The sequence below is a fragment of the Macaca mulatta genome, chromosome 3 (assembly GCF_049350105.2).
Source record: "Macaca mulatta isolate MMU2019108-1 chromosome 3, T2T-MMU8v2.0, whole genome shotgun sequence".
NCBI lineage: Eukaryota > Metazoa > Chordata > Mammalia > Primates > Cercopithecidae > Macaca > Macaca mulatta.
The window spans coordinates 178,466,678-178,492,081 of NC_133408.1; the positions used below are offsets into that span (position 1 = coordinate 178,466,678).

Below are 25,404 nucleotides of genomic sequence, written 5' to 3' on the forward strand. Positions count from 1 at the left end.
ACCCATCCCCTCAAGCATCTATCCTTCAAGTTACAAACAACCCAATTATGTACCTCAAGTTATTCTAAAATGTACAATTATTATTAACTATACTCACTGTTTTGCTATCAAATAGTAAGTCTTATTCTATTTTTTCTGGCACACATTAACCATCCCCACCTCCCCTTATGCTTCCACTACTCTTCCCAATCTGACCAAGGCCTGTCGCGCATTCCCGCATCTGGTCTCAGCGCATATCTCCTGGGGCCTGCAGTGCCCTCTCCCCTCCCCAAAGGCTTTTTTCCTTTTTTTTTTCTTTGAGGAGTCTCACTCTGTCACCTGGGCTGGAGTGCAGTGGCGTGATCTTGGCTCACTGCAACCTCCGCCTCCCAAGTTCAAGCGATTCTTGTGCTTCGGTTTCCTGAGTAGCTGGGACTACAGGTGTGCACAAAATTGCCCAGCTAATTTTTGTAATTTTAGTAGAGACGGGGTTTTACCATGTTGCCCAGGCTGGTGTTGAACTCCTGACTTCAGGTGATCCACCTGCCTTGGCTTCCCAAAGTGCTTAGATTACAGGCATGAGCCACCACGCCTGGCAGGCTCACTCTCCTTTTAGTGTTGTTTATGTCCCATTTATCCCCGGAAGAGGCTCAGACTGCCATGGCTCAGTCCCTTCTGCTCTGATCACACACACACACCTACACCCCACCTGGTTCTAAGCATCTGGGCTCTGTTATTTATTCCTTCATATGTGATGCTCATTTCATTAACCAGATTGTAAGATTGTGACCAGACCAAAGGCAGGGTCTACTGCCAGTAGCTCTGGGCCTTGCTCAAGAGATGACTGTGGAGGGCCGGACGCAGTGGTTCACACCTGTGATCCCAGCACTTTGGGAGGCCAAGACAGGTAGATCACCTGAGGTCAGGGGTTCAAGACCAGCCTGGCCAACATGGTAAAACCCCATCTCTACTAAAAATACAAAAAATTTAGCCAGGTGTGATGGCATGCACCTGTAATCCCAGCTGCTCGGGAGGCTGGGGCAGGAGAATCGCTTGAACACGGGAGGTGGAGGTTGCAGTGAACCGGGATCACACCACTGCCCTCCAGCCTGGGTGACAAGAGCAAGACTCCATCTCAAAAAAAACAGATGACTGTGAAAAAGATCACTTAATGGGCATGACAGATGGAGGCCACAAGCTGAAGGCTTAAGAAAAGTGGAGAGGAGGAGGAAGTGGGGACAGAAGGATGGAAGAGGGAAGGTGAAGAATGGGGGATGGAGAAGGTGGAGGGAGAGGTGAGGTAGGAGAGGAAAAGCAAAGGAAGTAGGATGTGGAGGGAGGAGGCCAGACAGAGGAGCCAGGGGTGGAAAGGAAGAATGGAGAATGTGCAGGGAAGATGGGAGATAGGGGATTGTGGAGGGAGGATGGCGGAGGGAGGAAAAAGGAGGAGGAAAGAGGAGAGATAACTTATTTCTGACCTCAGTGCTCTTCAGTCTTAGAGTTCCAACTACTGCATTCAGTTCACAAAGCACATGCCAAAAACAGTTGTACTCAGCTATCTTATAATGTTACAGCTATCCGTGGTTTTGAGTTAATTATCTCTGCTAAGATTTTTTCTTTTTGCAACTATTTTTATTGTTTACACTATTGACAATCAGAATTTTACAGCCACCTAAAGATTATGTTCCAGTCTCTATAAACCATAATAGCTTCCTTCTTTTAATCATAGTTGCCTAGCAACTAGTTCATCCTCCCACCCTGCTTTGCTGGGTAAGAGGTGATTGTCAGTATCTCGGTAGGAAGGAAGAAGGGAGCTGACGCTGTAATAGTAGCTTTCTGAACTCCAAACCCATGAGAGTGTATTTCCAATATTTAAAAATAAACTAGTATGATGGAATCATTCTGAATCCTTTGGAAGAAAATTGGGGTTTCTCGTTTAATATGGTTTGGTTATTTGTCCCCTCCAAGTCTCAAGTTGAAATGTGTTCCCCAGTGTCGGGGTGGAGCCTTATGGGAGGTATTTTGGTCATGGGGGTGGATCCCTCATGAAGGGTTTGGTGCTCTCCCTGCAGGAATGAGTGAGTTCTCACTCTACCGGTTCAGGCGACAGCTGGTTTAAAGGAGCCTCGCACCTCTCTTGCTCCCTCTCTCACCATGGAACGTGCCTGCTCCCTGTTCACTCTCTGTCATGAGTAGAGGCTTCCTGAGGTCTCACCAGAAGCCCTGCAGAGGCTGGTGCCATGCTTATACAGTCTGCAGAACCATGAGCCAAATAAACCTCTTTTAACAGTCACCCAGTCTCAGGTATTCCTTTATAGCAAAGCAAAACGAACAGACGCCCTGCTCCAGGATTATAATAGGTTTTGAGATACATATAATAACGGGGGCAACACTCCACAGAAGCAAGTGAGAATACCTTACCAAAATACAATGATGAATATGGGGAAGGTTTGGCATACCGAATGCTCACGATATTTGCATTACTATAGAGCACACGCCACCTCACTCTTAAAATGCAGGCCAGATGGTAGTGGGATTCAAGACTTTTGTCATCAGTGATGTCCTCGGCAACCAATCAGGAACACCCAGGGCAGCCCACCTCTTGCCTGTGTGTAGGACACTCGGACATCACTTGTCCCATGGTGGCTACAGGATCCTGAGAATGCAAAGATTCAGGGCGTGGGTAGCGCTGCTGGTATGGACCCATCTCAGACACAGAGCATGAGCTGAGGGCAGAAGAGCCTTTCCCATGGTCCTGCCTGCCCCAGCAAGGTTGTGCACCAGCAGCTTTTCTCCGTACCTCCTGGTCTCCCTGTTATGCATTCATTCCCTGCCTTGGCGTTGATGCCATCTCATTCTGCCAGATGTCTAGTATCCTTGGATCCTGTCCTTCCTCATCCTATCAAAATCTGGGGTTCTGGTGCGGTGGCTCATACCTATTATCCCAGCACTTTGGGAGGCAGAGACGAGAGGACTGCTTGAGGCCAGGATTTGAGACCAGCCTAAGCAACATAGCAAGACCTCATCTCTATTAAAAAATAAGAAAATTAAGGCCAGGCACGGTGGCTCATATCTGTAATTCCAGCACTTTGGGAGGCCAAGGTGGGAGGATCAGTTGGGGCCAGAAATTTAAGACCAGCCTGGGCCAGTGAAACCCTTTTGCAACAAAATAATTAAAAAAAAAAAATTAGCCAGGTGTGGTGGTATGCACCCATGGTCTCAGCTATTCAGGAGGCAGAGGCAAGAGGATCACTTGAGCTCAGCAGGTTGAGGCTGCAATGCGCCAAGGTCACACCATTGCACTCCAGCTCGGATGACAGAACAAGACCCTGTCTTTTAAAAAAACAAGTAAATAAAAATGAAAAAATTAGCCAGGCATGGTGGCACATGCCTGCAATTTCAACTACTTTGGAGGCTGAGGTGGGAGGATTGCTTGAGCCCAGGAGTTCAAGACCAGCCTGGACAACATGTCAAAATCCTGTCTTTACAAAAAAATTGTACAAAAATAGCCAGGCGTGGTGGCACACTCCTGTAGTTCTAGCTACTCAGGAGCTTAGGCAGGAGGATTGCTTGAGCCCAGGAGGTCAAGGCTGCAGTGAGCCAAGATCGCACCACTGTACTGCAGCCTGGGTGACAGAGCAAGATCCTGTCTCAGAAATTTTTTTAAAAAGTTAATACGGGCCGGGTGCAGTGGCTTATGCCTGTAATCCCAGCACTTTGGGAGGCCAAGGCAGGTGGATCACCTGAGGTCGGGAGTTTGAGACCAGCCTAACCAACATGGAGAAACCCCGTCTCTACTAAAAACACAAAATTAGACGGGTGTGGTGGCACATGCCTGTAATCCCAGCTACTTGGGAGGCTGAGGCAGGAGAATCACTTGAACCCAGCAAGCAGTGGTTGCAGTGAGCCAAGACTGCACCATTGCACTCCAGCCTGGGCAACAAGAGCAAAACCATCTCAGAAAAAGAAAAAAAGTTAATGTGGTAAATTTTTTGTTATGTATATTTTGCCACAATGAAAAGACTCAAAAGGGGAAAACAAAGCTGGTTGGAGGAGGAAAATGAGGAGTTCTGCTTTATTTTACTTTTCTTTTGCTTTTTGAATGGAGGTGGGGGTAGGGTTGCCCCATATTGCCCAGACTGGTCTCGAACTTCTGGCCTCAAGCAATCCTCCTGACCCAGCCTCCCAAAGGAATGGGATTACAGGTGTGAACCACCACGCCCGGCCAGGAGTTTTGTTTTAAACTTGATAAATATGAGATTTATACACTTGTCAACTCCAAGAATAAATGTCCTATGGAGAGAGAAAGGTAGGGAGCTGGATGTACGCAGGAACTAGGGATGAACATGTGGAGATGGTGAAGTCTTGCAGTTAGTTTAGGTCACACGCATGCCCAAATGTGCCCGATACTCATGTTAAAAATGCTTCTTGCTGTTCTCCAGGGAAATGGCTTCTTCAGCCAATTCACAAGGAATGGGTGTCATTTAGCAATCAAGAAATTGGCAACTGCTGTTAAGAGAGTTACAAAGCTATAAAAATATTTCAGAGAACCACCACAAAAGTGAGCCATACAACACAGAAAATAAAAGTGATGAATCTGATAGAAAAATATATATATATATATTTTGGAACAGAGTTTCACTCTGTCACCAGGGCTGGAGTGCAGTGGTGCGATCTCAGCTCACTGCAACCTCCACCTCCCAGATGCAAGCGATTCTCCTGCCTCAGCTTCCCGAGTAGCTGGGAGTAGCTGGGACTACAGGCACGCACCACTACGCCCAGCTAATTTTTTGTATTTTTAGTAGAAATGGGGTTTCACCATGTTGGCTAGGCTGGTCTCAAACTCCTGACCTCATGATTCGCCCGCCTCGGCCTCCCAAAGTGCTGGGATTACAGGCATGAGCCACCATGCCTGGCAGAAAAATAATTTTTAGAATTTCGTCTATAAAATAATTTTTTAAAACAAAGTGGATAGGAATACATTTCTATAAGCAATGTGCAGTACTGACATTAGTTATAAAATGTTGCTGAGAAAAATAAAAAGAAATAAATGGGGAAATACTCTTACAGCAGGACAAGAATACTCAGTATTATAAAGATACTGATTCTCACTACATTATTAGCCTATAATGTCAACAAAATCTCAAACTCTCATAGGATTTATTTATTATTTATTTGTTTATTTATTTTTGAGACAGAGTTTCATGGTGTTGCCCAGGCAGGAGTGCAGTGGCATAATCTCGGCTCACTGCAACCTCCACTTCCTGGGTTCAAGCGATTCTTGTGCCTCAGCCTCTCAAGTAGCTGGGATTACAGGCGTCTGCCACCAAGCCTGGCTAGTTTTTGTATTTTTAGTAAAGACAGGGTTTCATCATGTTGGCCAGGCTGGTCTCGAACTCTTGGCCTCAGGTGACCCACCCGCCTCAGCTTCCCAAAGTACTGGGATTACAGGTGTGAGCCACCACACCCGGCCAGATTTTATTTTATTTATTTATTTATTTTTTTGAGACAGAGTCTCGCTCTGTCGCCCAGGCTGAAGTGTAGTGGCCAGATCTCAGCTCACTGCAAGCTCCACCTCCCAGGTTTATGCCATTCTCCTGCCTCAGCCTCCAGAGTAGCTGGGACTACAGGCGCCCGCCACCACGCCCGGCTAGTTTTTTGTATTTTTTTAGTAGAGACGGGGTTTCACTGTGTTAGCCAGGATGGTCTCGATCTCCTCGTGATCCACCCGGCTCGGCCTCCCAAAGTGCTGGGATTACAGGCTTGAGCCACCGCGCCTGGCCTATTTTATTTTAATTAATTAATTTATTTATTTTAAGGGGAAGGTGGGAGTAGATCTTAATAAAGTGGCTCCAAAATTTTTCTAGAAAAATAGGCCTGAAAAAATACTGAAAAAGATGTTTGACCAGGGGAATTGACCCTATCAGAAATGAAAAGTATACTATAAAATACTATAATTAAAACATCATATATCCAACCTATCTATCCTTTTCTCAACAACTTGAAATGCTCTTTATCATATAATAAATCCCCATATATACTTGAATCTACAAATCTATTATTAGAACAGATTATTCAAAAACAGATTCAAATATATAATGAATGGATTATTCAAAAAATATACATCATGGGCTGGGCATGGCGGTGTACGCCTGTAATCTCAGGACTTTGGAAAGTTGAGGTGGGTGTATCACTTGAGGCCAGGAATTCGAGACGAGCCTGGCCAACATGGTGAAACCCCATCTCTACTAAAAATACAAAAATTAGTTAGATGTGGTGGTGCACACCTGTAATCCCAGCTACTCGGGAGGCTGAAGCATGAGAAACACTTGAACTCAGGAGGCAGAGGTTGCAGTGAGCTGAGATCACTCCACTGCACGCCAGCCCGGGTGACAGAGCGAGACTCCATCTCAAATATATATATAAATATATATATATATATATATATATGTATACGTGTGTGTATATATATGTGTATATGTGTGTGTGTATATAATATATACCTATATATATATATACACACACATACACACACCCCCCAGAGCAACTGGTTAGTCATGTGGATATTAACAAAGCTAAATCTGTAGCATGTTTCTTGTACCCAATTAAACCCACAGAGATCTAACATTTCAATATTAAGAATAAAACCAAATCAGCTGGACACAGTAGCTCAAGCCTGTAATTCCAGCACTTTGGGAGGCCAAGGCAGGCAGATCACTTGAGGTCAGGAGTTCGAGGCCAACCTGGCCAACATGGTGAAATGGCATCTCTACTAAAAATATAAAAACTAGCCAGGTTTGGTGGCGGACACCTGTAATCCTAGCTACTCGGGAGGCTGAAGCAGGAGAATCACTTGAACCCGGGAGGTGGAGGTTGCAGTGAGTTGAGACTGCGCCACTGCACTCCAGCCTGGGTGAGAAAGCAAGCTTCCATCTCAAAAAATAAAAAATAAAATAAACAAAAAATAAAACAAATTGGCTGGGCGTTGTGGCTCACACCTGTAATCCCAGCACTTTGCGAGGCCAATGCAGGTGGATTATTTGAGGTCAGGAGTTCGACACCAGCCTGGCCAACATGGTGAAACCCCACCTCTACTAAAACACGAAAATTAGGTGGGCGTGGTGGCCCATGCCTGTAATCCCAGCTACTTGAGGGGCTAAAGCAGGAGAATCGCTTGGACCCAGGAAGGGAAGGTTTCAGTGAGCTGAGATGGCGCCACTGTGCTCTAGCCTGGGCAGCAGAGTGAGACTCCACCTCAAAAAAAAAAAAAAAAAAAAAAAAGAATAAAACCGAATTAACACAATAGAAAGGAGATGCAAAAAACTCCTTAGGAATAAAAACTGCAAAAATCAATAAAAATGTTAATTAATCTAAATAAATACTGGCTCCAAAATCATGACAATTTAGAAAAACTTATGAACAAAGTGTAACTGAAATCCTGGGCAAACAAGATTTGGAAAACAGTAATTGGCAAGATCATATTTAATGTCCTTGTATTGTCTAGCTTGGGAGGTCAAGATTGCAGTGAACTATGATTGCACCACTGCACTCTTACCTGGGTAACAGAGTGAGACCCCCATCACAAAAAAATAGCTAAAGTAAGAGTTGAAATTACAAAAAAACAAAATAAACTTCAGTTCAGTTTAAAGAAAAAAAAAGAATTTAAGGTCCAAAGCCATATAAATGAGAGAGGAGAAAGAAAAAAACCAGTTACCAGATAAAGGTAGCAAATAATATTAAATATTGTAAAGGAGTGTTTTCAATAGTTAAGGGCTACCTCTAGAATAAAAGAAAGTACATTAATTCCAAGTCAATAAAAGGAAGTACAGGGGAGGGAAAGGCAAACTCAATCTAACAGAAGTTAGTCAAGGAGAAAAGGAAAGACATGATTCAGAAGAAAAAAATATTTTCCTGAAACTGTGCACACACATAAGAAATACAAAATAAATAACAGGCCAGGCACAGTGGCTCACACCTGTAATCCCAGCACTTTGGGAAGCTGAGGCAGGTGGATCACCTGAGGTCAGGAGTTCAAGACCAGCCTGGCCAAAATGGCAAAACCCCACCTCTACTAAAAAAATACAAAAATTAACTGCGCATGGTGGCACATGCCTATAGTCCCAGCTACTTGGGGGTCTGAGGCAGGAGAATTGCTTGAACCCGGGAGGTGGAGGTTGCAGTGAGCCGAGATCCCATCACTGCACTCCAGCCCGGGCAACAGAGCAAGATTCTGTCTCAAAAAATATATAAATAAATAAAAATAAATGACAGAAGCCCAAATATGCCAGGAGAGGTAAGTGGGTTCAACTCATTATCAAAAGACAGAATATCGACTGGGTGCAGTGGTTCATGCCTGTAATCCCAGCACTTTGGGAGGCTAAGGTGGGTGGATCACGTGAGATCAGGAGTTCAAGACCAGCCTAGCCAACATTGTGAAACCCTGTCTCTATTAAAAAAAAAAAAAGTTGGCCGAGCGCGGTGGCTCAAGCCTGTAATCCCAGCACTTTGGGAGGCCGAGACGGGCGGATCACAAGGTCAGGAGATCGAGACCATCCTGGCTAATACGGTGAAACCCCGTCTCTACTAAGAAATACAAAAAAAAAAAAAAAAAAAAAACTAGCCGGGCGAGGTGGCAGGCGCCTGTAGTCCCAGCTACTCGGGAGGCTGAGGCAGGAGAATGGCATAAACCTGGGAGGCGGAGCTTGCAGTGAGCTGAGATCCGGCCACTGCACTCCAGCCTGGGCGACAGAGGGAGACTCCTTCTCAAAAATAAAAATAAAAAAAGAGAGAAAGAAAAAAAGAAAAGAAAGGAAAAGAAAGGGGGAAAAAAAATCAACTATAGCTTTACAAGAGATACTTTTTTTGAGACAGGGTCTCGCTCTGTTGTCCAGGCTACTAAAATACAGGGTCCAGGACAGCAGTGCGATCATAGCTCACTACAGCCTTGACATCCTGGACTCAAGCCTCCATAGCTCACTGCAGCCTCGACCTCCCGGGCTCAGGCAATCCTCCTGCCTCAACCTCTGAAGTAGTTAGCTGGGACTACAGGTGTACACCACTATGTCTGGCCTTTGTTTTTTTTTGCAGGGGGTGGGGCGCGTAAAGAGGGGTCTTGTTTTAATGCCCAGGCTGGTCTCAAAATCTTGGCCTCAAGTGATCTTTTCATCTCACCCTCCCAAAGTGCTGGGATTACAGGCATGAGCTATCTCACACCCGGGCTCAAGAAATACATTTAAAACAAAGCAGTATAGAAAGGTTAAAAATAAAGAGTTGAAAAAATGCACATGGAAAATACTAGCCAAAGCTACTTTCAATATGTTAACATGAGAGAAAATAGAATTTGAGGCCCTTCATTCTCAAAGACAATGATTTTTTAAAAAATTTGTATTTATTTATTTTTGAGATGGAGTTTCGCTCTTGTTGCCCCAACTGGAGTGCAGTGGCGCGATCTCGGCTCATCGCAATCACCGCCTCCCAGGTTCAAGTGATTCTCCTGCCTCAGCCTCCTAAGTAGCTGGGATTACAAGCATGTGCCACCACGCCCGGCTAATTTTGAATTTTCAGTAGAGTCAGGGTTTCTCCATGTTGGTCAGGCTGGTCTGAAACTCCCAACCTCAGGTGATCCACCCGCCTCGACCTCCCAAAGTGCTGGGATTACAGGCGTGAGCCACTGCACCCAGCCTTTTTAAAATTTTTAAACAGTTTAAGGCAGCCACAAAAAAGAATGAAATTATGTCCTTTACAGCAACATGGATGCAGGTGGAGTCCCTTATCCTAAGAAAATTAATGCAGGAACAGAAAGCCAAATACCCTATGTTCTCACTTTTAAGTGGGAGCTCAACACTGGATACTCATGGACATAAAGAGGACAGCAATAGACACTGCGGACTACTAGAGTGGGGAGGGAAAGGGCAAGGGCTGAAAATCTAACTAGTGGGTACTATGCTCACTGCCTGGATGACAGGTTCAATGATACCCTAAACCTCAGCATCAGGGAATAGACCCAGGTAACAAACCTGCACACACACCCCCTGAATCTAAAATAAGAGTCAGCTGGGTACAGTGGTTCACACCTGTAATCCCCTAACTTTGGGAGGCCCAGGAGGGAGGATCGCTTGACCCCAGGAGTTGCCTGAGCAACAAAGCAAGACCCCATGTTTACAAGAAATTTAAAAATTAGCTGGGTGTGGTGTCACACACCTGTGGTCCTAGCTATTCTGGAGGCTGAAGTAGAAGGATTGAGCCTGGGAGGTCAAGGCTACAGTGAGCTATGACAGAACTAGTGCACTCCAACCTGGGTGACAGAGTGAGACCCCATCACAAACATAACTAAATAAAAGTTGAAATTATTAAAAAAAAAAACAAAAAACTTCAGTTTAGACAACTACAACAAAAAAATGTAAGGTCCAAAGCCATATAAGGTTAAAGAAATACTTCAAGTAATAAGACTAATGCATGGACAAAAATCAGTCATATGCTAGAATGCAATGAAAAGACAGCCTCGCTGGACGGATCACAAGGTCAGGAGATCGAGACCATCCTGGTCAACATGGTGAAGCCCCGTCTCTACTAAAAATACGAAAATTAGGCCGGGCGCGGTGGCTCAAGCCTGTAATCCCAGCACTTTGGGAGGCCGAGACGGGCGGATCACGAGGTCAGGAGATCGAGACCATCCTGGTTAACACGGTGAAACCCTGTCTCTACTAAAAAATACAAAAAACTAGCCGGCCGAGGTGGCGGACGCCTGTAGTCCCAGCTACTCGGGAGGCGGAGGCAGGAGAATGGCGTGAACCCGGGAGGCGGAGCTTGCAGTGAGCTGAGATCCGGCCACTGCACTCCAGCCTGGGTGACAGCGCGAGACTCCGTCTCAAAAAAAAAAAAAAAAAAAAAAAAAAAAAAAAATACGAAAATTAGCTGGGCGTGGTGGCGGGCGCCTGTAGTCTGAGCTACTTGGGAGGCTGAGGCAGGAGAATTGCTTGAATCAGGGAGTCGGAAGTTGCAGTGAGCCAAGATTGTGCCACTGTACTCCAGCCTGAGCAACAGAGTGAGACTCCATCTCAAAAAAAAAAAAAAAAAAAGAAAGAAAGAAAGAAAGAAAGAAAGAAAGAAAGAAAGAAAGAAAGAAAGAAAGAAAGAAAGAAAGAAAGAAAGAAAGAAAGAAAGAAAGACGGCCGGGCGCGGTGGCTCAAGCCTGTAATCCCAGCACTTTGGGAGGCCGAGACGGGCGGATCACGAGGTCAGGAGATCGAGACCATCCTGGTTAACACGGTGAAACCCCGTCTCTACTAAAAAATACAAAAAACTAGCCGGGCGAGGTGGTGGGCGCCTGTAGTCCCAGCTACTCGGGAGGCTGAGGCAGGAGAATGGCGTGAACCCGGGAGGCGGAGCTTGCAGTGAGCTGAGATCCGGCCACTGCACTCCAGCCCGGGCGACAGAGCGAGACTCCGTCTCAAAAAAAAAAAAAAAAAAAAAAAAAAAAGAAAGAAAAAGAGGCCTTGAAGAGCTATCTGGTCACCCATGTTCGTAGTAGCATCAGTCAATAGCTAGACAGTAGAGGTGTTCATCAACAAACACATAAGCAAAATGTGGCCTATCCATACAATGAAATAGTATTCAGCCTTAACAAGGAAGAAACTTCTGACCTATGTATGCTACATGGATGAACCTTAAGGACATTATGCGAAATGAAATGAACCAGTCACAAAAAGACAAACACTGTATGATACTACGTGTGAGGGATCTAGAATAGTCAGTTTTACAGAGACAAACGATAGGATGGTGGTTTTTAGAGGGCAGGGGAGGGGGAACAAAGTGTTTGTTTAATGAGTATAGAATTTCAGCTTTGTAAGATGAAGAGTTCTGGAGATGGATGGTGGTTATGGTTTCATAACAACACAGATGTACTTAATATCACTGAACTATACATTTAAAAACTGTTAAGATAATAAATTTTAGGCCGGGCGCGGTGGCTCAAGCCTGTAATCCCAGTACTTTGGGAGGCCGAGGCAGGTGGATCACGAAGTCAGGAGATTGAGACCATCCTGGCTAACATGGTGAAACCCCGTCTCTACTAAAAATACAAAAAACTAGCCGGGCGTGGTGGCGGGCGCCTGTAGTCCCAGCTACTCGGAGGCTGAGGCAGGAGAATGGCGTAAACCCGGGAGGCAGAGCTTGCAGTGAGCCGAGATCGCGCCACTGCACTCCAGCCTGGGTGACACAGCGAGACTCCGTCTCAAAAAAAAAAAAAAAAATAAATAAATAAATAAATAAATACATTTTATGTTACGTATATTTTACCACAATTTAGACATGCCTGTAATCCCAGCACTTTGGGAGGCTGAGGTGACTGGGATCACGAGGTCAGGAGATCGAGACTATCCTGGCTAACACGGTGAAACCCCATCTCTACTAAAAAAATACAAAAAATTAGCCGGGTGTGGTGGCAGGCGCCTGTAGTCCCAGCTACATGGGAGGCTGAGGCAGAAGAATGGCGTGAACCTGGGAGGCGGAGCTTGCAGTGAGCCGAGACTGTGCCACTGCACTCCAGCCTGGGGGAAAGAGCCAGACTGTCTCAAAAAATAATAATAATAATAAAAAGGAACTCTGCTCAACAATGTCTTGTTATCCTCTAACCCCTCAAAATAGATATCAGGCAAACTACTCTATAGGCAAATTTCACCAAATGTTCAAGGAGGTTAACACCTACCTTATAGAAACTATTTCAGAGAGATGAAAAAGTCATGTAATGAGGTTTATAACCTTCATAACAGGCCGGGCGCGGTGGCTCAAGCCTGTAATCCCAGCACTTTGGGAGGCCGAGACGGGCGGATCACGAGGTCAGGAGATCGAGACCATCCTGGGTAACACAGTGAAACCCCGTCTCTACTAAAAATACAAAAACTTAGCCGGGCGAGGTGGCAGGCGCCTGTAGTCCCAGCTACTCGGGAGGCTGAGGCAGGAGAATGGCGTGAACCCGGGAGGCGGAGCTTGCAGTGAGCTGAGATCCGGCCACTGCACTCCAGCCTGGGTGACAGAGCGAGACTCCGTCTCAAAAAAAAAAAAAAAAAAAAAAAAAAAAACCTTCATAACAAAACAAAACAAGGCCAGTACAAAAAAGAAAACAATCTCCCATCTATTGACAATGATGCCAAATCATGTGATTAGCTCTGCAAGGTGGATGTTAATATTCCTATTTTATTGATAAGAAAAACAAAGGTAGGTAACTCACCAGGGTCCCATGGCTCACAGTGAAAATGAATGTAGCCTCACATCTTTCCTGGCCATGGCCCTGCCTCTAGGACAGGACTAGAGAGCAAGGCTCCCCCCTCCCTCCAGCCTTCCACAACTTAGGGGATTTCCCAGTGGCCACTGGTGATGGGAGAAGACCTCGGGTGTCAGCACTCACCAGGACGGGCTCCACCAGCTTCCCCTCCGGCATGATTGAGCGGTTCATCTTGGCAATGTGCTCCAGAGTGGCCACGGCAGCCTGAGTGTTTCCAGTGGAGACATTGAACCGGGCAGATTCAGGAATAAACTGGGTAGAGATTACAAAGAACATCAGAGTGGCCACTGCTATAGAACCCAGGAGTACAGCTATTATTGCTCTATACACTGTACAGTCCTAGTTTCCCAAGATAGGAAAAGTATGTGCCAGCTTAAAGGCATGCAATGTAGCAGGTATTCTGTTGGATTCAAAGTTGATTTGGAACAAAAAAGGTCATGTTCTCCTTATCATAGTGCCTTCTAGGATGATGGCAGGCTGATACTCAGTTTAGCACCAATAGGACCCAACCTAGTTGTTAACATAACGCAATTCTCACTTTCAATTGGTAAATAGCCACTGCCACAGGCGCCTCTCTCCACCCCCTCCCCAGGAACCCCAGGACCTCCCCACCATGCAACCGCCAAAGGGTGACAGGAGCAGGGGGCTCCAGCACCCACATGGTGAAGAATCAGTTCTGACTGTCAAGGCCCTCAACCCACTGAACGCTGAATAGTTTGAACATTGCACGCAGAAAATAGTATGGGCTTCCACTGAAGCTGGAGACTCAACTCTGACCACCTCCCATCTCTCACACCTCACGCAATCAAGGCTGTTGGCTCTTCCTCAAAAAAGCACCTCCACAGCAGCACCTGGCCCCACATTCCCATGGCCAGAGAGGGCAGTTTGGGTCCCCTCTTGGTTATTCTGACACTTTTGATTTTCCGGCCTTTTTCCTCTTGCCTCATGCCCAGCCTCCACAGCAATATGACAGTTTCCCAGCACATAATCTCTTCCACAGTCAGAAGTCCCCTCCTTCAACACCTCCAAAATCCCTTTTTTTAAAAACAGTCCAGAGGTCTTTTTATTTTTTGCACTTAATATGCCATGAATTCATAGGGAGAAGTTTCCAGCAGCTCAGGCTCCCCACCATGGTTCTCACAAATGTGCCTCTCTGGGTGGAAAAGGGCTGGTGCTTCAGCTGAACCCAGGTAACCTACCCTTTGGCTTCCTTTTTTGTTTTGTTTTGTTTTTTGAGATGGAGTCTCGCTCTGTCGCCCAGGCTGGAGTGCAGTGGTGCGATCTCGGCTCACTGCAACCTCCACCTCCCAGGTTCAAGCGATTCTCCTGCCTCAGCCTGAATAGCTGGGATTACAGGCACGCACCACCACGCCTAGCTAATTTTTGTATGTTTAGTAGAGACGAGGTTTCACCATGTTGGTCAGGCTGGTCTCGAACTCCTGACCTAGTGATCCACCCGCCTTGGCCTCCCAAAGTGCTGGGATTACAGGTGTGAGCCACCGCGCCCAGCCGGCTTGTTTTTCTGATCATTTTCTGCAAGTTTCAGGAAGCTATCTCGGCTCTTAGAGTGCTTAGTGTACTCAATATGCACACGAATTCCCTTAACAAGAATCTAGCCCATAACCTGCTTGTTTACAACAATGCCAACAGCATGCTGAATAACATCATAGACTCCTCCAGTTCTGCCACAGTAACACCTGGGGGCATTCCTTTTGAACAGCACCCATTCCCTTGATGTCTACAGTATCACCTTTCTTACAGATTCATAGGTATGTGGCCAAAGGAACAACTCCATGTTGTCTAAGAGGTCTGGTGACCTCTCCTCTTTCCCTTTGTGTTGGTCATTTTGGTGACTTACTGGAAGATGGCACCTGTATTGAGTCAAGGTTTAGAATGAATGGCTATCAAGGACCTTTCTGAATTCTGACATTCTTTGATTCCATAGGGTAGGTGACACCAAAGTAAAACCCTGTTCTGCCGAGCGGTCAATCTTGTCTTTGAACAATGAGTAGAATTTTACTGCAAACTAAGGAAGATGATGATTCTACAGTTGAACAGCTTACAGAGTGGGAGAGGAGGACACGCCAGCCAGTAGGCCTGTGGTGGCCTGGGAATATGTCAACAGCATCCAACAGGTGGGTGCTGAAGGATAAAGTGGAGTCAGCAAAAACACAACAGAGCTGTCAGGGAAAACTTCTAGGAAGAGGGGCAATGAGGCAGGCTAAGGGAGTGAGGGCTGCTCGCTGGTTGAGATAGACTCCCCAGTAAAGGTAATAGGATGTGAGAAAGATGGCCAGGCACAGTGGCTCACGCCTGTAATCCCAGCACTTTGGGAAGCTGAGGTGGGCAGATCACTTGAGGCCAGGAGTTCGAGATCAACCTGGCCAACGTAATGAAACCCCTTCTCTGCTAAAAATACAAAAATTAGCTGGGTGTGGTGGTGCATGTCTGTAATACCAGTTACTCAGGAGGCTGAGGCAGGAGAATCACCTGAACCTGGAAGGCAGAGGCTGCAGTGAGCCGAGCTCATGTCTCTGCGCTGCAGCCTAGACAACAAACAGAAACTCTGTCTTGAGGAAAAAAAAAAACAAAGATAGATATTTGTGGGGCATGAAGGCCACTGGACCAGCAGGAGGAGGAGACAGGAAGGAGCCATGAGTGCTTCCCCACCTTGAAGGCCATGATGAGGATGATGCCTGGGATGGAGGCGATGCGGATGAGCCAGCGCCACCTGATGGTGGGGATGACCACAGAGGCCAGGCCAATGATGAGCAGCGAGCCCACAAGCCAGAACACCTAGGGGAGAGAAGTCCAAGATTAAAGTTCTTTGTTTGGGGAATTATGACAATGAAAAAAAAAGGAGAAAAATATATTTTAAAAAAGATTAAAATTCCTTCTGTCCCATGTGCTTTACATATCCTCTTTTGGGAACCACCTTGTCCAGCATTTTGCCTTTTTTTTTTTTTGCTTTTGTTTTGAGACAGGGTCTCACTCTTTCACCCAGGCTGGAGTGCTGTGATGCAATCTCGGCTCACTGAACCCTCTGCCTCCTGGGTTCAAGTGATTCTCATGTCTCAGCCTCCCAAGTAGCTGGGATTACAGGCACGCGCCACCATGCCCAACTCATTTTTTTTGTATTTTTAGTAGAGACAGGATTTCACCATGTTGGCCAGGCTGGTCTCGAACTCCTGACCTCAAATGATCCACCCGCCTTGGCCTCCCAAAGTGCTAGGGTTACAGGCGTAAGCCACTGCACCTAGCCCAGGGTGACTATTTCATCACTAAAGAACTCTGTTACCAACAAAAACGAAGATTATTTCAGAAAGCGATAAGGCCTGTAAAGAAAATGGAAAAATGTGATAGAGTGGGACTTGAGTCATCAGGGACAACATTGCCAAAGAGGCAATGAATGAGCGGGCCAGTAACAAGGCTACTACAGTAGACCAGGTCAGTGACGTAGCATTGAATGGGATTTTAGTAGTGAATGGTGAAAAAACAGGTTTGTTTTTTGTTTTGTTTTCTTTGGGATGGAGTCTTGCTCTCTCACCCAGGCTGGAGTGCAGTGGCGCAATCTCAGCTCACTGCAACCTCTGCCTCCCAGGTTCAAGCAATTCTTCTGCCTCAGCCTCTGAGTAATTGGGAGTACAGGTGCACACCACCACTCCTGGCTAATTTTTGTATTTTTAGCAGACACGGGGTTTCACCATGTTGGTCAGGCTGGTCTCAAACTCCTGACCTCATGATCCATCCACCTTGGCCTCCCAAAGTGCTGGGATTACAGGCATGAGCCACCGCACCCAGCAAAATTCTTATTTTTAATTGACACATTTTCAACACATTAATTGTACAAAAATTTTTTAATGGATGGATGAACACATTTCGGAGATAAAGGTGACAGGGTTCGCTGATGGACATTTGGACTGAAGGTCTAATAATAGAGGGTGTGTTAGTAGGGCTTGTGATTGGGGATGAGGGACAGGGAGGGCCCAGGATGCCTCCTGAGTTTGTGTGCAAGATCACTGAGGGGAAAGTGTTCGCTATTAACTGAGATTGGAAACAGAAATAAGAGGCTTCAGAGGAAGAAGTGATTAGTTCTGAGTATCTTGTATTGAGGAGCCTGTAAGACATTCAAGTAACTATCAGGTCATTGGCTGCCTAGGTCTGAAGGTTAAGGAGGTGCTCTAGGTTGTAGAGGAAGATTTTGGGGCCAGTGCGGTGGCTTATGCCTGTTATCCCAACACTTCGGGAGGCTGAGGTGGGGGAATCACTTGCAGCCAGGAGTTTGAGACTAGCTTGGGCAACAAAGCAAGGCCCCATCTCCACAAAAATAAATTTTTTTTAATTCACTAGGCACCATGACATGCACCTGTAGTCCCAGCTACTCAGGAGGCTGAGGTGGAAGGATCACTTGAGCCCAGGAGTTCGAGGCTGCAGGGAGCTGTGATCACACCAATGTACTCCAGCCTGTGTAACAGAGAGATAAGCTGTCTCTAAAAATAAAAAAAAATTCAGGGCTCGGGGTAAAGTATTGGAATGAAAAAAAATATATATATATATCACCTCATATATATATATATTCATATATATACGTATATTTTTTTGAGTCTCACTCTGCTGCCCAGGGTAGAGTGCAGTGGCGCGATCTCAGCTCACTGCAGTCTCTGCCTCCCAGGTTCAAGCAATTCTCCTGCCTCAGCCTCCTGAGTAGCTGGGATTACAAGTGCATGCCCCCACGCCTGGCTACTTTTTGTATTTTTAGTATAAGAGACAGGGTTTCACCATGTTGACGAGGCTCATCTCCATCTCCTGACCTCAAGTGATCCACCTGCCTCAGCCTCCCAAAGTTCTGGAATTACAGGCATGAGCCACTGCACCCAGCCCAGTATTGGAGCATATTAGATGACCCAGGAGACATGGAAAATAAGACAAGCAAGGGAGAGACAGAACCAGGAAGCATGGCAGAGTAAGAGGCACAGGTGGAAGAGAAAATGTCCATAGGGGAGCTTGAGTAGGGCCATGCTCAGTCAATAACACCACATGTAAGACCCAAGCACTCCCAAGCCTCCAGTTTTTGGTTTTTTGTCTGTTTTTTTTTTTTTTTTTGAGACAGAATCTCACTCTGTTGCCCAGACTGGTGTATAGTGGCACAATAAATGGCTCACTGCAGCCTCAGTCCCTTGGTCTCCTAAGCTTAAGTGATCCTCCCACCTCAGCCTCATGAGTAGCTGGAACTACAGGCACACACCAATAGCCCCAGTTAATTTTTTAATTTTTTTTTTTTTTTGTAGTGGTGGAGTTTCACCATGTTGCCCAGGCTGGTCTCAAACTCCTTGGCTCAAACAATCTGCCTGCCTCAGCTTCCCAAACTGTTGGGATTATAGGTGTGTGCCACCGCACCCGGCCTGTGCCTCCATCTTAACAAAGATTAGAAGAGAGCTGCAGGGATTGAAAAGCAGCACTATCCAGTACCTGTTAGATTCTTTTAAAAATTTTTTGTCAGGCCGGGCATGGTGGCACACACCTGTAATCCCAGCACTTTGGGAGGCCGAGGCGGGTGGATCTCTTGAGATCAGGAGTTACAGACCAGCCTGGTCAACATGGTGAAACCCCGTCTCCACTAAAAATAGAGAACATTAGCCAGGCATGGCAGCGCATGCCTGTAGTCCCAGCCATTCTAGAGGCAGGAGAATCACTTGAACCGAGGCAGCAGAGGTTGCAGTGAGCCAAGATCACGCCACTGCATTCCAGCCTGGGTGACGAGACTTTGTCTCAAAAAAAAAAAAAAAAGTCACCTATGTTTATTAACAAAAAATAAATTTGAAAGTATTTTCCTACTGATTTATTTATTGCCAAGTGTATAAAGGCTTCAGTGGGAAGGGTCATCTTTTTCTTGGTTCCTCTGAAAATTCAGGGCTTTTGGTTAAGTATAGATGGGACAGGGCACCTAGACTGACCTGTTTTCTGGATTCGAAACCTCTAATCAATGGCCATCAGGGGCCTGAGGAGGGATTGGGACCACCTAAAGGAGGCAATTTTGGCCCATTCCCTCAGGTATGAGCCAGTTCTGGACTTGCAACCACCAGGATCCTTGGAAGGGAGGTAGGACAGCCTAAAGGGGTAGCAGCTGGGGCCTACTACTGAAGCTCAATGGGGAAGAAAGTTTATCCTGGATGCATTCCTAGGCTTCTGTCATTCCAGTGAAACCGGTCATTGGACTATTTGGTCGCTGTGTTCTAAATGCTGTTGGATGATGATCATCCTGGGCTTAGAAAACCTTGGAATTGGACGTATGGCTTCAAGCATTCCCAGGCCTCTTTGGTTGGTACAAAATAATAGACAGTGTATCAACTGAAGAACAATCAACCAGCCAAAAATAAACATGCACAGGCATACCTCCCTTTAATCGTGCTTTGCTTTAGTGCACTTTGCAAATATTGCAATTTTTTTAAAACAAATTGAAGGTTTGTTGCAACCCTGCCTTAAGCAAGTCTATTGGTGCCATTTTTCCAATAGCATGTGCCCACTTAATATCTCTGCTATGTTTTAGTAATTCTCACAATATTTCAAACTTTATCATTTTTCCATCTGTTACGGTAGTCTGTGGCCCACGATTTTCTATGTATCTTCTACAAAAACAATTATTTTCATCGTTTGGGGGCACCACAAACTGCACCTACATAAGACATGAACTCAATAAATGTCGTGGGTTCTCATGGCTCCACTGGCTGGCTATTCTTTGGTTTCTCTCCTCTCCTTGGGCCTTCATTCTTTGGTTCGTCATTCTTCATTTTTGAGAGAGAATCTTGCTTTATTGCCCAGACTGGAGTGGGCAATACTTTGTCCATTCTTTGTCCATTCTTTGGAACCAGCCAAGATTGTCCCACTGCATTCCAGTCTGGGCAATAAAGCAAGACTCTCCCTCAAAAAAAAAAAAAAAATGCTAAATCTTGTGCACGAATAAACACACGGAAGAAATAAGTCCTGGTGTCTGCTAGATCAGTAGAGTGACTGTAGTTAATATTAATTGACTGTACATTTCAAAATAGCTAGAAGAGAGTAATTCACAGGTTCCTAGTGTACAGAAGAGATAAGATGATGTATATCCCAATTATCCTGATTTGATTACACGAATGTATTACCACACATATACCCAAAATATGTAAATCCATATATCAATCAAATAAATTGTTTAAATGATGCTATCTACTCTGTCTGTGCTCTAGAAATAGAACAACAAAACCTGGATGACGGCATGTCTGTTTACAGCATGGTTTACTGAGTATTTTTTTTTTTTTTTTTTTTTTTGGAGAAGAAGTCTCACTCTGTCGCCCAGGCTGGAATGCTGTGGTACAATCTTGGCCCAGTGCAACCTCTACCTCCCAGGTTCAAGCGATTCTCCCACCTCAGCCTCCCGAGTAGCTGGGACTACAGGCAGTTTACTGAGTATTTTAAGACCACTGTTGAGACCTACTTCTCAGAATAAAAGGTTTTTTAAAATATTACTGCTCACCAGGCAAGATGGCTCACACCTGTCATCCCAACATTTTGGAAGGTTGAGGCAGGAGAACAGCCATGAGTTTCAGAACAGCATGGTCAACATAGTGAGACCACATCTCCACAGGAAAAAAAAAAAAAAAAAGGAAGTGAAACAGGAAAGAAAAAATATATATATAAATTTTTTCTTTCCTGTTTCACTTCCTTTTTTTTTTTTTTTTTTAAAGAAATCAGAGCCTGCTGGGCACAGTGGCTCGCACCTGTAATCCCAGCACTTTAGGAGGCCGAGGCGGGCGGATTGCTTGAGCTTGGGAGTTCGAGACCAGCCTAGGCAACATGGAGAAACCCCCATCTCTACAAAAAATACAAAAATCAGATGGCATGGTGGTGCACACCTGTAATCCCAGTTACTCGGGTGTCTGAGGTGGGAGGATCACTTGAGCCCAGGAAGCAGAGGTTGCAGTGAGCTGAGATTGCACCACCGAACTCCAGCCTGGGGGACAGAGCAAGACCCTGTCTCAAAAAAAACAAATCAGAGCCGGCTGGGCACAGTGGCTCACGCCAGTAATCCCAGCACTTTGGGAGGCCAAGGCAGGTGGATCACCTGAGGTCAGGAGTTTGAGACCAGCCTGGCCAACATGGTGAAACCCCATCTCTACTAAAAATATAAAAAATTAGCCGGGCATGGTGGCACACATCTGTAATCCCAGCTACTCGGGAGGTTGAGGCAGGAGAATTGCTTGAACCCAGGAGGCAGAGGTTGTAGTGAGCTGAGACCACGCCATTCCACTCCAGCCTGGGCAACAATAGTGAAACTCTGTTTCAAAAAAAATAAAATAAAAATATAAGAGCCTCACTTATCCTCCAAGGTGATATAAGCTACACATGCACACACATACACACACACCCCTACACACACACTCTACAGTAATATATGTGCATATAAATGTATATATACTACTATGTATATATTATACTAATATATTTACATATAATTTACATATATGTACATCAATATATTAGTGTGATATATACTATATTTGTGTAATATATGTATATATTCATTTATTACTGTAATATATATTATAGGATTATATTCTTATGGATAAGCAACAGAAGTGATTTCTTGAGATGAAATCTACTCTGGTAAAGAGGCTATGACGTTGTTGAAAGGACAACAAAGAATTTAGAATATTCATAAACTTAGTTGATAAGGCAGTGGCACAGTTTGGGAGAACTGACTGCAATTTTGAAAGAGTTTCTCTACTGTGGGTCGAATGCTATCAAACAGCATTGCATCCTACAGAGAAATCATTCAGGAAAATAAGTCCATTGATGTGGCAAACTTCATTGTTATCTTTGTTTAGGGAATTGCCACAACCACCCCAATGTTCAGCAACCACCACCCTGATCAGCCAGCAGCCATCAACACTGAGGCAAGACCTTCTACCAGCAAAAAGATTATGATCCTCTAAAGTCTCAGGAGATCATTAGAATTTATCAGCAATCAAATATTTTAAAATTAAGGTGTGTAGCTTGCTTTTTAGACATGATGCTATTGCACACTTACTAAACTTCAGTATAGTGTAAACATAACATTTACACACACTGAGAAACCAAAAAGGTCGTGTGACTCACTTTCTTCTGACACTCACTTAATTGCCGCCATCTGGTACCAAACCAGCAATATTTCCAAGGTATACCTGTATGTACATCATATCCCATAGGATGCCAAAGGCAGGTAGAACTCCTATGTTGCCTTACCTGAGACAAGGGTAACATATAGCCTCGGTATTTCGTGGGCAAAAATTCAGTCTTTATGATTAACCTAAACAGGAAGCGGGAAAAAGCACAATTTCGTTTTAAAAAAACTAAATAATCTTTTAAAAAATAATCAGTTTTTCTTGTCACAGGGATAAAGAATTCAAAAGCATAGATGTCGATTATATATCAGAAGAGAATTGTGACAGCTAATATCCACATAAGAGAACACTAAGAACTAAACTGACAGCTGCTCCTGAGTTTACATCTTTACTCCCAATACTTGAAACCTTCTAACACTTAAGAAATGTAAGCCTGCCCGGGTGCGGTGGCTCACACCTATAATCCCAGCACTTTGGGAAGCCGAGGTGGCTGGATCACCTGAGGTCGGGAGTTCAAGACCAGCCTGGACAACATGGAAAAACCCCGTTTCTGCTAAAAATACAAAATTAGCCAGGTGTGGTGGCGCATGCCTGTAGTCCCAGTTACTCAGGAGCCTGAGGCAGGAGAATCACTTGAACCCAGGAGGTGGAGGTTGTGGGGAGCCGTTATTGTGCCATTGCATTCCAGCCTGGGCAACAAGAGAAAAACTCCATCTCAAAAAGAAAAAAAAAAAAAAAGAAAGAAATATAAGCCTTATCTGTTTTGCCAAGGGAAGCACTGGCAAAATGTTTTCCCAAGCCTGATTCCCTTTTATTTATTTATTTATTTATGAGACAAAGTCTGGCTGTCTCCTAGGTTGGAGTACGGTGGTTTGATCACAGCTCACTGCAGCCTCACACTCCTGGGCTCAAGAGATCCTCTCACCTCAGCCTCTCAAGTGGCTGGGATTACAGGTGCTCACCACCACACCCGGTTGATTTTTTAATTTTTTGTAGAGATGGGGTCTTGCTATATTGCCAATCCTGGCCTCAAGCAACTGTTGCACCTCGGCTTCCTAAAGGTCTGGGATTACGGGGGTGAGCCACTGCACTCAGCCTGATTCTCTTTTCTAAAACATATTGGCAAATGAAAATACACCCAAGAGAAGGTAAATAGTTCTCTCAATTCATGAGGACAGTCAAGGCACAAGTTTCTAATTAAGTACATATTTTCTTTGTGAATAGAATAAATGGAAACATATTCCATCAGTTTTCTAATTGCTCTTCTCTGCTGCTGTTATTAGCCAGAATTTGGGGATTTTAACGTATTTATTGAGCTGTTTCCTGGGGAATGTTTTACATTTTTACTTAGCTTCTACTCCTTTAGGGCTTCAAAGCTCAAAGTTTACAGTATGCCCCAGGGAAGAACAATTCTTTCTCTAACACATGAAGGCAGTAATTAGGTGCTTTGACATCTCCTAAAATATTTTAAGAATAACCTGCTCCAAGGCACTAAGAAGAGAAGAGCCCAAGGGGCCCTGTTAATTCAAGGGGTGGGGAATTCCTGCAACTGAGGGTTCTTCCCTATTTTAGGCCATTTAGGGTAATTTCTGGACATTGCCATGCATTTGCAAGCTGTCCTGGCACCAGTGGGAGTGTCTTTTGGCATGCTAATACATTATCATTAGAGTATAAAAAGCAGTGAAGACAACCAGAGCTCGCTTTGGTCGCCATCTTGGTTTTAGTGGGTTTAGGCCGGTTTCTTTACCACACCTTGTTTTATCAGCGGGGTCTCTTGTGACCTGTATCTTGTGAAAGCAGTCCTGCTGATCGCCTATCTCTTCCTGTGACTACGAACGCCTAACCTCCTGAGAATGCGGTCCAGCAGGTCTCAGCCTCATTTTACCCAGTCCCTATTCAAGATGGAGTCACTCTAGTTCGATCCCATCTGACATATTCCCCCCCCTCCCTTTTACAAGAGGAGTCTTCAATCATAGGGTGATAGTTCTTAAAAATAGTTACTCCTAAATGTTACAGGGGCTTATGGTCAAACTAAACTCTTCCAACAAATTTAAGAAATTAATAAATGATGTTTGGATTGACTTCAAAAAAAAATTTTTTTTTGAAGAGAGAGGGTCTCACTATGTTGCTCAGGCTGGTCTTGAACTCCTGGGCTCAAGGGATCTGCCTCAGTCTCCCAAAGTGCTCAGATTACAGGCGCGAGCCACAGTGCCCAGCCTGGGTTGACATTTTTGTTACCTAATATGGCACTTTTCATTAGCATTTACTGTAACAAAATATTACACATCTACAAAACAATGAATAACCTTATGAAAAAATGAGCACATGCTTGATCTAGCACTCTGTTAGCCTCACCATCAAGCATCATTTTAAGGAGAAAATTGCTCCTGCTGGAGCATTAAATAAGCAGCTATCACTAAAAACCAAACAAAGCTCAAACTGAATTTGCACAAGTGACTTCCATACATCTGTAACTTATTAATGCTGTAAATCAGAAATAAAATTTGAAGCATCCCGTCCCCCCGCCCCCATTCACCTCCCAACCACCACCATCTGAATGGATTCCCTCCTCAGCCAGGATACTCTAAAATTTAACCTGAAAGACTGGTTCAGGCCACGACAGGAAGTGCGGTCGGACATGCCTCATTATACCTTTCCAGTATTAACATCAACGCAGCCCTTAAGTCGGTAAGAAACATTTACAATCTATTTTCTCTGAAGCTGGCTACCTGGAGGCTTCATTTGCATGATAAAACCTTGGTTGTGGAGACCAGAATGCCTTAAACTAGACATTCTTTTCTACTGACAACTCTTTCAACCAATGCCAATCAGAATATGTTTAGATCAGCCGGGCATGGTGACTCACACCTGTAATCCTAGCACTTTGGGAGGCCAAGGCAGGTAGATTACCTGAGGTCAGGAGTTCAAGACTAGCCTGGCCAACATGGCAAAACCCCATCTCTACTAAAAATACAAAGAATTAGCCAGGCATGGTGGCAGGCATCT

General features: G+C 44.9%; 1 protein-coding gene across 5 annotated transcripts in view; it reads right to left on the reverse strand.

Moving 5' to 3' along the window:
• Positions 1 to 25,404, reverse strand: part of SVOPL (SVOP like) — a 102,662-nt gene that overhangs the window by 36,111 nt on the left and 41,147 nt on the right. For all 5 annotated transcript variants that reach the window (XM_001107407.5, XM_077997475.1, XM_077997478.1 and 2 more), the window contains 3 exons: positions 22,520 to 22,583; positions 15,932 to 16,057; positions 13,385 to 13,513 (listed from right to left, as the gene is read on the reverse strand). In XM_001107407.5, the coding sequence (XP_001107407.2) occupies positions 13,385 to 13,513; positions 15,932 to 16,057; positions 22,520 to 22,583 (319 nt within the window). The remainder of the gene's footprint in view (positions 1 to 13,384; positions 13,514 to 15,931; positions 16,058 to 22,519; positions 22,584 to 25,404) is intronic.